Source organism: Lagopus muta, chromosome 5, assembly GCF_023343835.1.
Source record: "Lagopus muta isolate bLagMut1 chromosome 5, bLagMut1 primary, whole genome shotgun sequence".
Classification (NCBI taxonomy): Eukaryota; Metazoa; Chordata; class Aves; order Galliformes; family Phasianidae; genus Lagopus; species Lagopus muta.
Window position 1 is genome coordinate 31,182,327 of NC_064437.1, and position 19,375 is coordinate 31,201,701.

The following is a 19,375-nucleotide window of genomic DNA, read 5'->3' on the forward strand; positions in this document are numbered from 1 at the left end:
ACCCGGCCCTGGTGAAGACGGGTTCTCCGCGCCCCACTTGAGCCCTCGGCCATGAGCAGGGCCAGGGCCCCTCCCAGCACCCCTTGATGCAGCCTAGAAAAATTTGGCTCAGCCATCCCCAGTGTACCGCTATTGGGGTCTGATCACATCCCGCTGCTTCCTCGGGGCACTGCTGAGCTGGGCCTTGCCCTGCTGGGACCCTTTCACCATAGCCACGATGCAGCTGTAGAGGTGTCCAGGGCTGTCCAGGCCCCAGATGAAGTCCCAGTGGTTCCAGTCGGTGATGTGCATGTAGGAGATGAGGCGGGTGATGCGTGGCAGCAGCAGGAGGACATCCCTCTGGTCAGCTACCCAATCCTCACCCCCTGACCACACTGCTGTAGGCACAGGCATCTTCTCCAACTGGTAGTAGGGAGGCTTCTCCTGGAGGGATGTGAGAATCATCTGGGAAACCCTACGGGCTCACCTAGCCCCACAGAACACAGGACAGGCTTGGTGTGAGCCTGGCTGCAGGTTTGGATGCAGATGTCCTGGACACCAGCACCGCAAACCCTACCTGGTGGTACACAGCTTGGTTTTTGCTGCCGTAGTCAAAAGCTTTAAACTCTCCAGATGTCTTCACCTGGGGGGAAAGGATAACCATGCAGCAGGACGTGTCAGGACCACCATATGCGTTCCATACCTCAAAGACTCTCAAGGGCTGGCTCCCAGCAGAGCAGCCCAGTGCACACATCTCAGTGCAGTGAAAAAGAGCAAATAATGGGAAACAGAGCAGCTCTGCCTGTATCCTAAGCCCCTTCTGCAGGCTCTGTTTTATCCCTTTCCTCCCTCACAAGTTGCTAGCATCAACACATGCTGGTCTCTCACACCTGGAGACACCAGGTTCAGGGACCAGCCAAGGGGTGAGGCCATTCAGGGGACATACCTGGGTCCAGTGTATTATGTTTTTGACAGATGTGCTATCAGGATAGTGGGCTGTGTACACATCTAGCCGGGTCTGCAGGGAAACACACTCAAGATATCATTGCTTGCAGGTGAATAGGAACAGGCACAATGTTTGCCAGATTGTGTTTTCCAAGAGCCTCTGCTGTGTTGTGCTGCCTAGAGAGTTAGGTCAGGTTCACAAACATAATTTCAAATTAAAAATCAATTGTTCTTATACAACTCTGGAAGAAGAAACAAACTGTTAGCAACATTTAGCCTCAGCGTTCCCCATGCCCTACCAAACCTCACTTCCTCCAGGGCTAGTAGATGACAACTGGTAGGTCAGCAGTTTTAAGCTTTCCACCACCAAGAGCAGCCCTCCTCCCTGAAACCAGAAGTCTCCAATCCCCAGGAAAGGACACCAATTGTCCCTATGAGGGAAACTCCCTGCAAGATGCTCTCCCAGAGCCCATGTTCAGCAAGTCCTCAAGGACACCCCGCCCAGCCCAGTGACCATGCACAAATCCTTGGTGGCCACTCGTGGGCCTCCAGACCTTGCTGAGTGCCTTGCTCTGAGTCTGCTGGACTGATGGACAGACGCACCATGTTGAAGTTCTTCTCGTTGAAGCCACCCAGCAGGAAAAATAGGTTGGCACAGGGCTTATGCAGGAGCGGCTGCCTGCACAGGTTAGGAAGAAATCTCCACAGCTTCCTTATCCTCAGTGAGGCATCTGTCTTGCCCAATAGGATCTGGGGAAACAAATGGTGAAGGTAGCTTCTTACATTTCCCTTCCCTAGGCTATTACATCTGTGGAAATCAGCTGCTTTCTGCTGATTCAGATGGCCTGGAAACAACGTCCGTTTTCTAGCATTCAGAGGATTAGAGTAGGGGTGAATCTCATACCTGAAGCATTTCGGGTTTTCCGTTAAGAAGGAATGACATTTTCAAGACAGGACTTCTGGCATGCTTCATCGTTACTACAGGAGCCAGGACAAAAAAAGTTTTGATTTTCTGAGCCAGTTCTGGCATGGATGAAAATGCTATGAATGCTGAGAAAACAGAAAAACAATCTGAGACTTGTTGGATTTTGTTCAGGTGCTTAGCCCAAGGGTTTGCATGAACCTGCTGCCTATGTCTGTTAATCTGACATCAGTCTGAATTAGGAATCTGGAATTTGTGCCTCTGAACTTTCTGTTCAGTGTTAGTGCTAGCCAGAAAGAGACAACATTTTTATTCCTGTGGTTGACAAAACACTTTAATGACTAACACTAATGGGGCATTCTGCCTTTCACAAGGAGAAAAGAACAGTTTTATCACCTCCCAATGGCTACTTTCATTGTCCCTTAGGTCACCTCGTACCCATGATGGCCTAGCTGGTGGAAAAAAGCACTGTGATTGGGGTGCACAAGCCTTGAACTCCATGCAAAATGCACTTGTGTTTGATGTAGAACCCAGCTTTCCAGGCTGGAATTTGCTTTTCAGGGCCTGACTGTGGTCACCTAGCACTTTCCTACTGCTGTAGGAACATGCTGGTCCTCCCATTTCTCCTTTAGGGAGAGCACTGCTGTTGTGTTGCAAGGGACCTTTGAGATGTCTTAACATGCCTGTTTGGTCACTCACACATGTAGGACCTGCCTGCACTTTCTGCTTACAGATGGCAAAGTGAATGTTTTCGAGGTGGTCCAGGCAACATCTTCCCTGTTTTAGAGAGAAAGGTGATGCCCAACCCCTTCTAACACACCGATAGTGGCACCCTGAGAGTAGCCCACATAGTACAGCTGCTTCTGGCCAGTTTTCTGCAGGACAAAGTTGATCATTGCTGGCAGGTCATATATGGCCATTTCGTGGAAGCTGCAATACAGGAACAGAGCATGAGTTACAAGGGTATGTACAGAAGAGCTTGACATCTGCAGATAGTTTCCCAGCAGAAAGTTTCCATGACCAAGGAGAGCCATAAGGTAGGTGATGCTACACACAGTCCAAAGGCATCTCTCCTGCCATGGCCTCATCCTCCATTGAGAAGACTTAGTCCTTCCATAACCATTGCTAGGAATTTGCAGAGCCTGGTCATCAATACAGTACAGTATTTCAGTTGCAATGCATAACTGCAGATCAAGATCTGGTTCTGCAGATCAGGATGCCAGAGACAGGGAGTCCTGTTCCACGTGCCTTTTAGCGTGATGTAGTGTAAATGCAGATGCACTTCCTTAGCTATTCTACTGCAAGCATATTTATAAGTCTGGGGACAAGTGCTGGGCAGGCAGTAGCAGCTTAAAATGTCTTACTTACTTCAGACTGTTTCTGAGCAGAAGGAAAACTCACTTCCCAGACTATTTCAGAGGAATCATAGAACCATTGAAATCGTTAAGGTTGGAAAATACCTCTAAGATCATCTTGGCCCCTTTACTAACCCACCCTCATTATTGTTGGGGACTACATCTAGAAGACGGGGAGAGATTGCCACTTGCAGGCACCTTGCTGGGAGGACTGGTCTGGGACATCCACAGGCAGTCCTGGATTCTGCAGGGTGGAGACACATGGCATCTGCAGTGAGATACTGGCACCATGTCACTAGGCAGGTCTGCACAGGTGCTTCCAGCCTCCCTGCCTTCAGGCTCCTCTGGCAGGTCTGGGGGTGGCCATTCACAGGACTAGATGCTCTGACTTGCCTGTGTGGAGGCATCAGCCTCCGCCTAGAGGTGGGTGACACATAGGAGAGTTTGCCAGCTTTTGTAATCCACCCCAGCCTACCTGAAATCCCAGAATTCAGTCTGGTCGGGGGAAAGATGCTGGTGTCTTTGGGAACAGCGTGTTCCCCGACTGTTTCCCAGCCACACATCATAGCCAGAGTCTGCTAGTATGAAGCCAAGGCTGTTGTTAGCCAGATTTTCAACCCAGTTGCTGCTATCACCAAGTAGCCCATGCTGAAGAAACACAACAGGTCTGGGGCCTAGATATGAAATAAACATCATGTTTTATTGAACCAGAATTCCTTTGCTATTACCAAATTCAGACTACTGTGGCCTCCTTTTAGCACTGTCAGAGCACATGCAATATTCTTTTGTATTGCCTGGCGGGAGGGTATCAAAACAGGGACATTAAGAAATCTTGGCTGTAGTTGAGTTGCGATTGTCACAGGCTGAAGAGCTGCTGACGTCTCTACCAAACCTTTCAGGCCCCATGTGCTCATCTCTATGTGCTCAGCACTGCAGACATGGACTGACTGTGACAACCGCACACTCTCAGACCTCTAGGTTTGTCACTGAGGTAGTACAGACCTCAAAGACACAAATTTTCAGGGGAAAAATTAAATGAGGATCTTTCTTAAGATATGTCTGCATCCTTCGAGCCTTTAAACTGCTTGAGTTGCTGCTTGATAACAAAAGAGGTTCCTGTGCTGTGTGCATGCTTTCCTGTGCTGGTTGCTAAAGACTTGATTGCAAATTGGAGAAGGGCCATGGATTTGGTATTTTTTGCATTAGTGATAAATACTGTCCCAGTAAGGTTCATTCCTTCACCTGGATCTTGGGTAACTGCTTGTTAGAATCATAGAACCAATGAATCACACAATATCCTTGAGCTGGAAGGGACCCAACTTGTGGCTCTATAGAGGGCCACCCAAAAATCAAGCAGTGTCTGAGATGTTACACCTGTTTGCTGGCTTCCTTGCCAAATAGAGCCATACCTATGTTCCTAGGATATTCTCTCCCATGAGGAATTCTGTTCAGTTTGACATAGTAACCATCGCGAGTCAGGATTTCATACTCCTCACTGGGGTACATTCTGTGGCAGATCACTTGGCTCTGGGAAAAGAAAAGACAAGGTGCAAGCATGGCATAGCTGGGACAATTGGTTGACACAGAGCACATCCCTCATCATCTGGGATGCCCCTGCTGAGCCAGGAGAACAGTGTGAGAGACATCTCCAGACTGAGTCACCATCCTCACTGTCTTCACTCTCTCTAGCCAAAAGGACTCAGAAACCTGTTGTTGGGAAAAAATCTTTTACCTGAGGTGTGCTTTCAGAAACTCACCCCACTTAAATGCTTCTACTGCAGGAAAACATCAAGCAGTGAGGCTACATGTGATGAGATGTTCTGTGTGCTGGTGCTGTGGGCCTGTCTGAAGAGGAGGAGATGTGGCCTGGGGCTGGGATACAGCAGGCCTGAGCATAGCGTGTGCACGTGGATTCCTCTTGAAGCGAGGGCTGAAAACAGAAGAGTTTTCTGACTCTGGCACTAGCAGCAAAACATGCTGTGCTGAGCTTCGAGCCGGCTGGCAGGGCAGAAGAGCTCACAGGCCTACTCAGCCTGCAGGGATGGCTGAAAAGGCCTCCTGTGGTTTGTCACAGGGCTCACAGGGCTTCAGCGTTATCTACACTGAGAATTCAACAGACTGGGATGTTTCAGTCTGGTGAAATCAGTGCGCCTGCTCCTGGGTTGCCATGCTGCTTTTTCACGTGGTTGCTGGAGGCGTTTAATTTCAGCAATTTCATGGCTCAGTTCTTGGATCCATCTCAGTCTGCTGTCTGCGGAGCTGTGCTGCTGGGTCTGCTAGGACCAGGGTTTGTGTGGAGACCTGTGTGAAACCCTCAGCGTGGTGTGCTCATGGGTCTGTGCCCAGTGAAGTACTGCTGGCACTGAGTTTTGGGCTCAATAGTGGGGTTTTAAATCACGGTGGGGCTCCTGCCTTGTCAAGGGGCACAAGCGAATGCCACATATTTGAGCAAGGAGAGAGGAACCTGCAGAACTTTCTACCTCCAAGGAAGAAGTCTGATTTAATCCAAACTGAGGCTGCTGCTGTCTCTAACTAACCTGCTTCTACTAATTGCACTTAATTTGCAGGGAGGATGAGGACTCATTTAGGGTTTGTTAATGATGGCATGGAGACGGCGTAATGCCGTGTGTCACCACAAAAACAGTACACATGGCTACTGCAGCCCTGTCCACACACCCTGCATTCCTCCGTGGCCCCCTCTCACCCAGTTAAATATCTACAAACGTTCAGATAGAGAGGAGATCCAATATTCTCCTGACTTACAACATTCATGAATGTCTCTGGATTTACACTCTTTGTATTCGTCATGACATCATCTGAGTTTGCAGCTGCTTGTGTCAAAAACAGGACTGCAACCAACAACCGCATCTTGTGCCTGTGTAAAATACCATTGCCATTTGTTAATAACATTATTATGAATGTCTGGTCCTACTTGGCTCTGCTGGCTGAGCTCCTTTAGTGTCTGAGGACCACAAATGACAGGCTGCGGTGGGAAAGCAGAGGGTATTCCCAGCTCCAGCTCCCACCAGAGTCCATGCAGGATTCTCTGTGCTCCTCCACGCGGACTGGGTCAAGCAGCAGCAAGACCCATCTTTGAAATTTTAATGGTAAAAAGATTATATAACTGAAGAACTAACATGATGGAAATTGCTGTCAGGACAGATGCCACATAAAGGGAATTCATTTTAAGTAAGAGCTTGCTCTATGAAGAGGTGTCTGTACTTCTGCTGTTTCCTTATCACTTATCTTTTGCACTCAGAATCCACTATTGACCCAAAGTCTCATGAACCAAAGCTTCTAGAGATTTCTAGGAAGAATATTTATTAAATAAGCACAGTTTGAAATAAGCAGAAATATTCTGACTACCTGAGAGACTCCTGCGCTGAGCAAAGATGTATTTATAATACGCAGTTAATATTACATAAGATTTCTAATGCTTTGCCAAGCTCTTAGAATTTAGAGCTTAACTTCTACCTAATAGTGTGAGCCACAGATCTTCTCACCATCCATCTGGGAACATTCTTTCATTCTTCTCCCAGTGGGTCTCACACTTTGAGACATACCTGCCCTCTTAAATATTCCGGATGTTCATAGTTGCTGCCTCTATGGTAATGACAAGAAGCAAGCAACTGAGAAGAAAGCTTTTTCACCCTGAGAATAGCTCCTACATGAATGTAAATTACAGAGGAAAATACATTACCAGGCAGCGCCCACTGTTGTATGATCAGGCCGTGGTGGGAGTGATGGTGTCTCTACCATACCGGCAATAAAAAGAGTCTGCTGTGTCAGAGTCCTTTTACATCAGCACTGTGCTGGGCTACATCATGTGTCCTCCAATTAAGGGATGCACTGGTCATATATTTGATAACTTCCTCTACTTGGTCTTATGATCATACCTTCCAAGCTTGCAATGAATTACATCTTCAAAAGCAGCCGGGCTTATGTGGCAAGGAATTTCAGCTATGGAGTTTCATCTTCAGCTCATGATGTTTGCTGAAGAAAAAAAAAAAGCCAAAATGTTTCATTTGGAAAGGATAATTTCCTATCTCCTAGGTACTCTTGAGAATGCTGGAAGAGCTCCTGAGGCAAGCAGAGGACTCAAGACAACTGGAGCACATGGCAGTTATGTTGAGCTGTTTAGCAGCTTTGCAAGACCACAGCAGCATGCTGACCTCTTGATAGGCAGTCCAGGGTCTGGGCAGGCTTTGCTGGCTGCCTGGGTGGGAAACACAGGGTGGCAGTTCCAGGTGGCCTCCACAAAACTCCTTAGGCCCAAGGGATGTTGTATTTGCAACAGGCAACTCGCAAAACCTCTGCAGCGTTTTCTGGAAAAGCACCAACCTCAGCATCTTGTATATGGACTGCAAAACAGAGGAGAGTTTATGGAATGCCTGTTTGACTGAAGTGCTATGCATTGCACAGAACAATGATGCTCTTTCTCCACCTTTAGCCCGTGATGTTTTAACCTATGCCTTTCTGTATCTGCTTGGTAGCTGTCTGAAAGACCTGCTGGCTAGCATGTGCTCTGCTTGTGTACATTTTCTGGACAAGGATTAAGTTGGCTTCTGATCTTGCCTTCTGCCTCCATTAGATAGTAGCTATCCGGGGGAGTTACCAGATACTAATAGTAAATATTGCTAGAGATACAATATGAAATTTTGCACTGGTACTTATTGTATATGTGGTAGGAAGAAGAGAAGTTGCCAACCAGGAGCAGCCTTTTACTGGGAATGGAGACCTTAGTAGTTTCTGAGATTGGCAGATCAGAGCTGGACGTTTTGACATATAGATGCAAGTGCAGAAAAGAATAGCACTGTTGTGATTCTGTTGTGCGTGTCCATTTGGCAGAACTGTGAGTCATCAGTGGTGTTAACCTACTATGTCAGGGCTTCCTGATGCATGGTAGGGTGTATAAGCAAATATTAAGTAGACTATCATGGACATCTTAAAATTAAACTGTATAATCATGCTCATGGGATGTTCGTACAGTACTGTTGTAGGAACTAATGAAAGAAAAGGCAAGACTGCTTAGAAACAGAATGACATTTTATTTGATTTCCTAAGCAAGTAAAGAATCAATCACTATATTCATATCACATACTCATTCTCATCAGGGCCAAGATATATGTGCCCAAGTGCTCTGGCCAAGGTCACCTGCATCTGACATGGAAGGCAAGGTTTGCCAGCTGTTGGGTCCTCAGTGTGCCTTCTGGGTTCCTCTTAAGTCCCAAGGTCAGCTTGTTCTTGGACAGACATCTGAAATCATTTAGGAGTTGAAAGATACCGTAGTGTGGTAATTTGCCTCTGAATCTTATTTACTTCTTATCTTTATATTAGACAACATTGCTGATGAGCATCTTTCCTTTTCTTGTTTGGGATTGTAACTTGTCCTCCTTGTGGGATAAAAGGAACAGCCCATGAGATGTTCTGCATCCCCTCTGCTGCTGTCTGTTGTCAGGCGTATGTCTTCTACCAACAAGTCATCTTTTCTGTGGCACATGAGAGCACAAGCAACATGTTTCTCAGCTCTCACCAGCTTGATTGTTGTTAATCACATCCTTGGAAATCAGTGCATGCCATTCCTCTAACTCTTGCTCTCATGCTTCTGATGTTTTCACACACATGCAAGCTGCCAGGTGGTATGCTCAGTGTGTTTGTCGTACCTTCTCAGTGTTGACGCTTGCCAAGCACAAGGGTAAGCAAACACAAGTAGGGAGATACTTGACTAGCTGACATCTGGTCCTGGCATCCTGAGCTCAGAAAAACAACATAATTCTGCTTTTTTAGCAATAAGGGAACATCAACTGTTGTGTAATCCTGGCCAGATACACATAATTTCCTGTCAGTATCCTTGAAGAACCTTGGTCAAGCAAAAAAAAAAACTGGTGAGGAAAATCGCATTTATCTGGTGCTACCTCTCATTTAAAGTCCCTCCTTGTGACTGCGTTGTCTCCATTATCTCCGATTACACAGTTTATAGGGGCATTACCCATGCTAGAGTTGCATAGTCAGGCTAGATGTAATAGCGAATTATTTTCACAACACCTTGCCAGGTGACTGTGATTTTGGCTAACCATAACTTGTCATGGGCACATACAGTTCCCATCTGCTTAAAGTACCAACACACAAAACCACAAGTCTCGGGGACCAACTGCCCAGTCCGTCTTCAAGCACTTATCTAACTGTCTTGGAAATAACATAGGAAATAACACAGAAATTGCTCGTGGTTCCTACATTAAGAAAGATACGTGTCCCCAAGAGAATGAATTAAATCTTCTCAGAAGATTCACATTAAGCCTGAATCTTCTCAGAAATGCCAGTGACTGCAGATGATGTTTTTCAGGCTTGCTGTTAAGGATCAAAACAACATGAAAAGGCAGTGCACCATCTGACATGACTTGATGAAACCCTGACTGGATTGACTGGATGACTGGATTAATCCCAGTAAAATTTAGTTTCTAAATAACACCACAGAGCAGTCAGTTGCTTAAATTAGATATCAAAACAATCCTAGGATTACTTACAAAAGTGCATCTCCATTTCAAGCCTGTGCCTCTGTAATCCTTAAGCTGGAATGGCTTCATGAAACACCTTCTGTGTGGACACAGCTGAGCACATGAGCCTGCTGCTTTTTTCACATTGATTGTGATGATGATAGAAAATTACAGGCCATAAAATATGGTGCAATTACTGTATTTTGAGTGGGATGTAACACAGTTTTAAGCCTGTCCTGCCTCTCATGCCAAACATGAACAGATCAAAAATTGTTCTGTCTGAAAACATCTGGAAGAAGGTTAAGTCAGTGGCTACATAATCAATATCCTTCACATGTGCAGGTGTATGGCTGAGGTTTGGTCACACATGGAGGATAAACAATCTCAAGACATTCACATGGGGAGCAAGGTGCCTGAATGTCCTTGTTCTTGTGAGAGAAAACTCCAGCCCCAAAACAATAGGCTTGAGATGAGCAAGGACTCAGTCCCTGCAAGACCAGCACAGCTCTCCAGAGAACCCTTCTATTGACTGAGGCAATTTGAGAGGACAGAACATCATAATATTCATGTTGCAAGCACCTTGCTTATTCGCTGTTTTCTTTTCTTTCAAAATGCACCGGCTTAGCAATTGCTGAACCTTTAACAAACAAGTACCAGTTCCATCTGGAACTTTCAGACCCTGGTTTGGAAAGAATTTCACCAGAACACTCCACCATGGGAATGGACTGAAACAGTGCAATATGAACTTTGTTTTGGATGAATACAGAATTGAAAGAAACATTGAAGAACGAACAGAATGAAAAAGAGCCGAAACACTGCAATTCTTAGGAACTTTCAGACTTAAAAATTTAGTAATTTTAAATTAAAATATATAAGTTGCTATTCAAAAGTCTGGGTGTTTATGTGCAAGGACAGGAAACTCTTCATGTGTTTGCATGCTCATTCATTGCATGAACACAATGCATTACTGGAGGAATGCTGCTTTAAGGCAAAGCCCTGCACTAAATAACTAATTACACAGAAAGGGGTGTCATTACAAAAATAAAAAGGGAGGTAGCTAATCACTTTAGCTCCCTCCAGTACCTAAAGGGGCCTACAGGAACCCTTGAGAGGGGATCTATCAGGGAGTGTAATGATGGGATAAGGGGCAACAGCTTTGAACTAAGAATGTGGAGATTTAGGTTAGATATGAGGAAGAAAAACTTTACTCAGGATGGTGAGGCTCTGGAACAGGCTGCCCAGAAAAGTTGTGGATGCTCCATCCCTGGAGGGTCTCAAGGCCAGCCTAGATGTGGTCCTGGGCAACCTGGTCAGGTGGGAGATATCCCTGCCCGTGGCAGGATTTGTAGCTAGGTATTCAGTAGTGTCCTTCAAGCCAAACCATTCAATGGTTCTATTAATCTATAGATCATATGTAACCTATAGCTTGATTCCTACACCCCAAGAACACCTCGGCCAGTCCTGTTTGTTCTGCAGTCAGTTCTAGCTCTAAGGATAGAAAGTGAAGATCTTCACACTTTTGATGATTTCCTTATACTCTAACAGACTCTGCTGCAGCTTGCCAAAAGCAATGTGCATCAGCAGCCCCATTCCACCCCTTCTAGATACTTGGGTGAAGGCATGCTGCTTGGACCCACAGTTTGTCTTTGGAGAGTGGCCATGTCATGCTCCTTACCCTTTCTAAACCTCCAGACTGCCTCCTGCAACCTGCCTCGTCCCTCACCCTCATACAGCTATGCTGAAATCTCCATGTTGCTCCAGAGGTTTAAGGGAGTACAATCACACAGAGCCCAGAGGACCCTATCTTACTTTATTACTAATTTTCATACGTGTATTTAGAAAAAGGGCCTTATCCTTTGCCCTGCTTGCTCCTAGACATATTTTAAGAGTAAATTACGCAAACTGGCAAATTCACAGTTCCTCCCCTAGTCAGTATCTTACTACAAAGTGTAATCCAGAAGCTGAAAACAGAGTTAGACTCATAGACTTCCACCAGACTCTTCTCTCTGACACACAAGGAAGACAAAAGCATTTCCTGAAACTCAGCAAAACTGAATTTTCCACCTGAGTTTGTACCTTGGGAATAGTACTTAAAAGGATGCAAAGTGGTCTTTCTTGGTAAATCTTGAAAACCCTGTTACACATGATCAAGTTTAGGCTTATCTACATCAGCATCTACCAGCTCTTGTAATCATCACCGGCCATATAGCTTCTAGGTACAGTGATCCCAACTGGTGAAACATCAGCATCCAGTACAGAGCAGAGCTACTGCGCTGCTGTTTGTAGGTGGGAACACCCAGAGCCCACAGCACTGGTCAAGAGCTCCACGGAAATTGCTTCTGTCTTGAAATCCATGAGCATGAAAGGCTCGGAGCCCAAGGTCCATGCCTAACTCCTTCAAGGACCTCCACCTACTTAATTAACTTAAATCCTACACAATTCTATGATCACTGAATTGGCCAATTTTCCTCACTTGCCAGACTGATATAAACCCACAAGTGCAGCACCACAATGAGCCCTTCCCCCTTTCCCTACCCCCCTCGCCCCCCCTTTTTTTTTTCACATAAAGAAGGTAAAGGAGAAAATGCCCAAAGGTAAAGGAGAAATCAGAATTACTGCGACTCTCCCACCTCTAGGCGTTCTTCTTCATCAGTTCAAGAATTTCTTTGTATATTTGTTCATATACTTGCATACCCCAAAGGAAATCAAAGTGGACAAATTCAGGAATGTACTTTTTGTACGCCACATTGGTTATACGAGGCAGTGTTATATTTACATCTTCAGGGGCAGAAATCCAGTCCTTGCCACCAAACCATGCAGCAAGTGGTGCTTTCATATTTTCTAGCTCATAGAAGGGCGGCGTGCTCTGGAAAATGAATAACATTGCCTAAGGTCTGGGAAGTCACAGGCAGATTGAAAATTCAAAGTACTCTTCATTGCTGCTTAGGATTTCCTTTCTCTCTCAATAAATGCATGTCAGTGGAGGTCCTAACTGTGCCTTGAACTGTCATACTTCTTACCAGAGTTTTGAGAAATCATCAGTGAATGGCATTGTTCAACCCCCTAGTGTAAGAAAGGTACAATCCCATATAATCATACAAGGTAAAGCCCATAAAATTAGGTCTCTTTCACAGCAATAATTACATTTGAATTTTTGTTTTGTTTTGTTTTCTTAAACTGACAAATGAGAATAGATTTCTCTTACCTGGTTGTAGTGAAGCATGTTGTCACTTCCATAATCATAATATTTGAATTCCCCTGTTTGATAGAGCTAGAAGAGGAAGAGAGCTATGTTAATTTTCCATACATTACACGGGACCACAAGAGAAACAAAAGCGGGTGAGGAAGGATAACTGGTAGCTTCAAACATCAGTGAGAGGCTATTTGTGATTGCTTATTCTGTTAAGAGCATGAAAGAACAGAAGCAGAACAACACTTGTGAAACTGACATAAATCAAATTTCCATCTTGCCTCAGGGTGGACAGCACAACTTGGGGAGCTTGTCTTTTGGGACACAGAAGCCACAGAAATGCACAGTTCACCTAGCTTACATCCATTACCTAGGGAAAGTAATGAAGCATTTTATCTGAGTATCGAGAAGAGATTCTTGGCAGCTTAGAGAGAAGAATGTGAGCCCTGGTTGCTCTCATTCAACAGGAAGAAATATTACCTGGCGCCAATGTAACATGTTTTTTAGGGATGTTGAATCAGGGTAGTGGGACAGGTAGACATCTATGCGGCTCTGCAAGAAACCGTTGGAGACATTTATTCTCTGTGTAGAGGGAAATCTCATGAGGAATACATCTGACCCAGTTCTGTAGCCACACAACAAGTCTATTACACAGGCTAGCTGGGGCTCTTATTTGCACAAAGTGCTTTGTCTTATCTCTGTGAAGGCACAACTCAACCCTGTGCCGTGCAAACCCACACTGCAGGCAGCAGAATGAAGTGTGCTACAGAGCTCCCTTCAGTGAGCCTAGCAACTTTCATGGGATGTCAGGTCACATTGCAAGTCTACGTGGTTTCAAATCAAAGTAAAAATCTGACTCTTGTAATCCAGATCCTGTTGCAAAGACAGTGTGCAACACATCACAGATTTCTCCTTGTTATTTCTCAAGCACTCCCTGCTTGGGAAATTGAGGAATAACATCAACACTTTCCTTGAGAAATAATAGACCAGCTCCCACCCCAACTCTGTTCTGGGGATCTGTGGTGCAAGTGGCCAGCACCACAGTCTGCTCCATATCTAAAAGCTGATGAGAACAGGACAATGTTCTTTTCATGACTGCACATCCACACTAAGCTCTAACAACAGAAAACTGGATCACTTCAGAAGTAATCTGGAGGATACGTACCACGTTTAAGCTGTTGGTAAACCCACCAGGCAAGTACAGGACCAAGGAGCAGAAGCTTTTAAAGAGTGTGTAGCTGCACAAACGTGATGTCACTTGCCTCAGGATCTCATCCTTATCAAAGACCACCGTGCGTCCTAAGATGAGCTGTGAAGTTCAAAGGCATTGGTTGTTGTGGTTTACAATGCTTCGGCAGCACTTGGAGGAAAGTTTGCAGAGCCAGGACAGCACTCATGATGGAGATGATGGAAACCAGCACCCTTGCATCGTGCAGCTGACCCTGGTCAGGAAACCTAAGAACGAGGTTTTGTCTATGGAACTAGAGGAGTGCCAAGGGAGGACCCACCTTAATCAGACCCTCAGGAAGATCAAACACTCTGACCAAGGGTGACTTCATATTTGAGCTTGTGGTGATAGGAGCCAGGGCAAAAAACATCTTAATTTTGCGATCCAGCTCAGGAATGGAAGAAAATGCAATGAAACCTGTAGGAGTGAGAAAAAATTAGACCCTGCCCTGCTACTTATGCATGAGTTTTGACTTAAGAATTAGACCCTGCCCTACTATTTATGCATGATTTTTGACTTGAGATGCCTGTGTCCATTGTAAGAACCCCTGGAGCATGCTGATATCCTGGAACATGCAGATATGAGGGCATGTTGGTGTCCCGACTGGGACCCTTCACTGCTGGTACATTTCAGCTCCCAGCTTGACTGTTGAGTCCATCTGCATCTTCCACAGCCCCTTCTTGAGGCTCTTATAGTGGTGGGATACATCAAAAGTCATTGTCACAACCAGTTTTGGACCACCAATGCTCAAAATTTTTCCATTAATGCAAATTTTTACCCACTCACATCCAACTTAAATCCAGTGCCCTTGTAAGTACCTGTGGTCGTGCCTTGAGAGTAAGCCACGTAGTATAACTGCTCCTGTCCTGTTTTCTGCAGAATATAGTTGATTGTTGCTGGAAGATCATACATGGCCATCTCATGAAAGCTGCAGTGGAGACATAAGCAAATTACTGTTGCTGATCTTGAACACTGAGGGTGACAGGCATGTGATAACTTTTGCAAAGTGGCATTCCCACCAGCATGTTTGCTGGATCTGTGCTACTACTGCTGAGTGGCAATGTTAATTTGCTATTTGTTCCCATTAAACAGTAGTACATTTACTCTGGAAAGTATCATCTGCTCTTATCACTTGGGGGAGCCCCAGAAGCTCTTCAGACATTTTGGAGCAGTCATTCATTTGCAGGAAAAGGCTAAAAGAGCTGTGGGTACAATTGACAGGCTGTGTTAGGGAAAGGCTATTCGGAGATCCGGCTAGGGCTGGGGCAGACACAGGCACTCCGATTGGATCTTGGTGATAGAGCCACTTCTCCAGCTTAGGGAAACTGCAGGACCAGGATCAGAGCCTAACAGAAAGCACTGGATCCCGTCCACCTTTCCAAAAGCACTCCCAGGAAGATCTAGTGGCATTTCTGTAGCTTCAATTAAAATACCTGTAAGATGAATATTTCTCACTGTGAAATTCAAATTCTTTGTGCTTTCGTGACCAGCTGTTCCCCCTGCTGTTTCCTATCCAGACATCATAGCCAGCATCTGCAAGGATGAAGCCCAGGCTTCTGTTGGGCAGGTTTGTAACCCAGTTACTGCCCTCCAACACCAGGCCATGCTGCAGGAGCACTGCAGGTTTGGGAGCTGAAAGGAGAAGCAAAAGATTGTTTTCTCCAGCTGCTAACATAAGTCACCATTTACACTTCAGACAATTTTTTGGCACCACCCCGATGGAGAATTGACTACGGTGCACAGCACAGTCCCATCACAAGAGACATAGGTACTGGGGGGACCAAGAGAATCTCCACCCATTTCTGCTTGCCATATGGCAGATCCCAGATCCCAACTAAGAACTTTTAGACGAAGGGTCAAAAAAGCCTGAACTGCTATAGAGTAGAAGAGTGTATAGAAAAATTTAGTTTGGAAAGGACCTCTTTGCTCCAACCCCGGGTGAAAAGGGGTAACTTTTTTTTGAACTTAAGACTGCAGGTCTTATAAGAGCTGCATTTCTGCCCTGGGCAGCTGAGGACCTGAATGGACATCTGGCTGCTTTTTATACTTCCTTGTCAAGTTCATATTCCAATTCTCCCATTTTCCCAGGAGAGTGACAGCCTGCCAAGACTGGGACATTACCCTCTCCACTTTGAAACAGTGGTGCAAGTGATGCAAGTTATGGCAAGAAAACCATCAAAATGGTGAGACAGCATCAGATTGGACATTGATTTATTATGGCTAATAAATGACTCGTAATTGCTCCACCAGGAATACCTTTACCCAGTACATGGGTCCATAATCCAGCTTCCTTTGTGCCACACATCATGGATTTGGCTGGCTTTGAAAGTTTGAGGTGAGATTTCTTTCTTAATTTTCCTTATCATTCTATTCCTCTTTGCAGTAGTTCCCACAGGACCAACAAAGTTGGCATGGTTGGCATCTGCATTTCTTACTCTCTTGAAGGCCATCTCTGCAGGGATGCTTCGCTGAGGACCCAGCCAATGGTGAAGAAGCCCTGCTCCTGGCCTCCTCCAACCAAGGAATGTTTTTGGGGCCCCAGGGCCCAGCAGACCTTCTTGTGGCACTTACGGTGGCAGAACATGCTGGATCCCGGTGTTTCTGCTTCATGGGAGGCACTCGTGCTTCCTGAGTTGTCTTTGCCATGAGGAATCCTCTGTAAGGTAAGGTAATAGCCATCTTCTGTCACCACTTCATGCTCTTCATATGGGTACCCGTGGTAGTGAACAATTTCACCCTACAGGAAGGAAATGACAACATTGGACAGGTCCTCAGGGGGTCTCCATCCCAGAGCAGAGCCACACCAAGCCATGGATGCCCTGAGGCAAAATACTGTTGTCAGCAGGGGATTGGAATAGTGACCTCCCAGTGTCCCTTCCACCCACACTGCGTAAACACCATGACTTCAGTGAAAACCTTTGGCAGCAGCAAGTTTCTCAAACTCCCTGAACAGGTCTGGTAAAGAAGGGCCCACAACTGACTTTCATTTTGCAATCAGTGCTTGTGAAGACTCAGGCAGCAACAAGAGCAAAGTTCCAAGCCTGGACCAAACCTGTTCACCTAGCTGAGCTCCCTAAAAAGTCTGCTGTAAATCTCAGTGTACATATGCAGTGTAGACAAAAGCTTTCATAAACCCCTGTCTCAAACCCTGGTAAAGGTGTACATGCAGAGACCACGGGTCTTACTTAGGCCATGACAGTAAGTAACTTGCATGCCTGAGATTTGGGCTTTTTAGGAGAACGGATGACAGCAACAAGAGAGCAGAGGGAAGTCAAGACTTACAACGTCCATAGACACTTCAGGGCTTGCACTGGAACTTTCAGTAATACAGATTAAGTAAGTAATGGCGATGAACAGCCACATCATGGTTCTCTGCAAAATATCATCAACATGGCAAACAGACAAGACATTGATTTCACTGACATAGAAGATAGGGATGGCATTTGACAAGTGCTATACTTTTGTTAGGACATTAATACAATCCTTAGACAGATAACTTTCAAGTTGAAATTCTCCAAATTGTTCTAAAAAGTTTGCTTATCTTGAGCAACCTTGAATAATGCCAGAGTCTAAACTACATCTCATTTTAACCACATGTTCTAAGTCAGACCCTTTCATTTAGAAAAATAACTTACATGCACATTCACATTTGATTATACATCTTTACCCACTGGAGAAAATCTGGTCTTTGAGGGGACTCCTCATTTTAACTGCTGTTTTGGATAGTCAGAAGAATAGATTATTTGCTAGTTGATCCAGTCAAAAGTAAATCACCCACTTCTAAATTTCAGGACAAGAGAGGCTTCGTTTATAACATAAACTTTTTGTTAGGTGATTGTTAGAGTTGAAGGTAGGATTTTAGAGACTAGGACACACTGGATTTGCTCTGGTTTCAAAATAGAATGTTGCAGGTTTTTTAAGTCTTGGAAAAAGAGCCGTGTCAAGCACCAGCCAAACGCACGGGTGGATTGGCATTGACATGCCCATGTTGCATCCATCCCACTTGCAAAATATCTTCTTGGCCACGGATAGCAGTTTGCACTGCTCTCATTTCTTGTATCAAAAAGCATAGCAAGGATGGACAGAAAGAATTTCTGGGATGCAACATCACAGGCATGCTATGCAAATTCAAGAGAAGAGCCTGGCGTGGGATGACCATCCAGGGAAAACATTCCTTTTGTAAAGTTAAACCCAAAGAACACTCCTCTCAGCAGCCCCTGGTGAACCCCAAAAGGAGTAGCAAAGAGAAACCCCACTCACCAGCATGTTCTTGACCCCAAGACATCAAAACAGGGAGCATTACCTGTTGGGTCAGCTTCAGTAGGATGGATTCCTTCTTTCCTCAGGTCCACTCTTGCCAAGCTGTTATCCCCTCTGCTCTGTGCACCCAGGAGTGCCACGGGTCACTTCTCCCCTAATCCTTTCTTCCACTAGGGTGTAATTTACCTGAGGGCTGGAATCACTCTGGAATGAGAAACCCCTCTGACATGGGCTTGTGTGGGAATATTTTTGGGGTGTTGAAGAACAGGCAAGAATTGTAACAAATTGGTTATTCCCATCTGAAGCAGCACAGCATAATCCAGTGTTGCCTGTGACCTCAGTGGAGCCAGTAGGTTGCCCTCAGACCACTCTCCACCTGCATTGGCTTGGATCTGCTGTATGGAGAGGCAAGAGACTGGGATGAAGCTGCCCTCTGCTCCCACCTGTATGTTCACACTGGCTGAAGACACTCTTTGTAGAGACAGCGTGGGCTGCGGGTGGATTTTTGGCAGCACTGCCTTCCAAGATGCCTCCGCTCCTCACCAAGCTGCCCACACACCTGCACGTTGCAGCAAACTGGCTTTCAGGGAGCAGCACACTCTGGGGCTTCATCTGACTCCATTCCCTCTCCTGTTGTTGATACTTGACAGGTCTGGCCAAGCAACTCTTGCTAAAGGGCAGGCATAAGCTCTTTGGGAAGCCTAAGTATCAAGCTCACCTCGATCATGAGCTGTAAGTACTGCTTTTCACCACAGAGGAGCTGAGGCAGAGCCAGGAGCCCTCCCAGCCTCACCACGAATAGTGAGTCAGATCCACGTCTGATTGGTCTCTGTAGGGAAAGGAGGAAAAGCAGAAAAACAGGATCAAGAATGTGAGGGTGAGAAACCACGCCTCCTGCCAACCAGCAGCTGTCAAGATGAGATACAGCTCACCTTTCTTTTGGGGAGAGGCCATCAAAGAGACTCCTGGCCTGGCTACAGGCTCTTCTGGCCCAGCAATGGG

At 45.7% G+C, this 19,375-nt stretch overlaps 2 protein-coding genes across 2 annotated transcripts; both read right to left on the reverse strand.

Annotated features, from left to right (window-relative positions):
* Nucleotides 1–129: 129 nt before the first annotated feature.
* On the reverse strand, nt 130–6,069 carry LOC125693189 (lipase member M-like). Its single transcript, XM_048944753.1, has 9 exons — nt 5,965–6,069; nt 4,611–4,728; nt 3,677–3,875; nt 2,667–2,776; nt 1,829–1,974; nt 1,528–1,674; nt 926–997; nt 557–622; nt 130–423 (listed from the first exon to the last, which is right to left on the reverse strand). Exons 1-9 carry the CDS (start codon nt 6,067–6,069, stop codon nt 130–132), a joined length of 1,257 nt encoding a protein of 418 aa, XP_048800710.1.
* Nucleotides 6,070–12,324: 6,255 nt separating this feature from the next.
* LOC125693981 (lipase member M-like) lies at nt 12,325–19,171 on the reverse strand. The gene is made up of 10 exons (XM_048946573.1): nt 18,417–19,171; nt 17,396–17,485; nt 16,685–16,850; nt 15,547–15,745; nt 14,932–15,041; nt 14,394–14,530; nt 14,051–14,194; nt 13,366–13,437; nt 12,901–12,966; nt 12,325–12,561 (listed from the first exon to the last, which is right to left on the reverse strand). Exons 2-10 carry the CDS (start codon nt 17,477–17,479, stop codon nt 12,328–12,330), a joined length of 1,212 nt encoding a protein of 403 aa, XP_048802530.1. The 5' UTR covers nt 17,480–17,485; nt 18,417–19,171; the 3' UTR covers nt 12,325–12,327.
* Between the last annotated feature and the right edge of the window lie 204 nt (nt 19,172–19,375).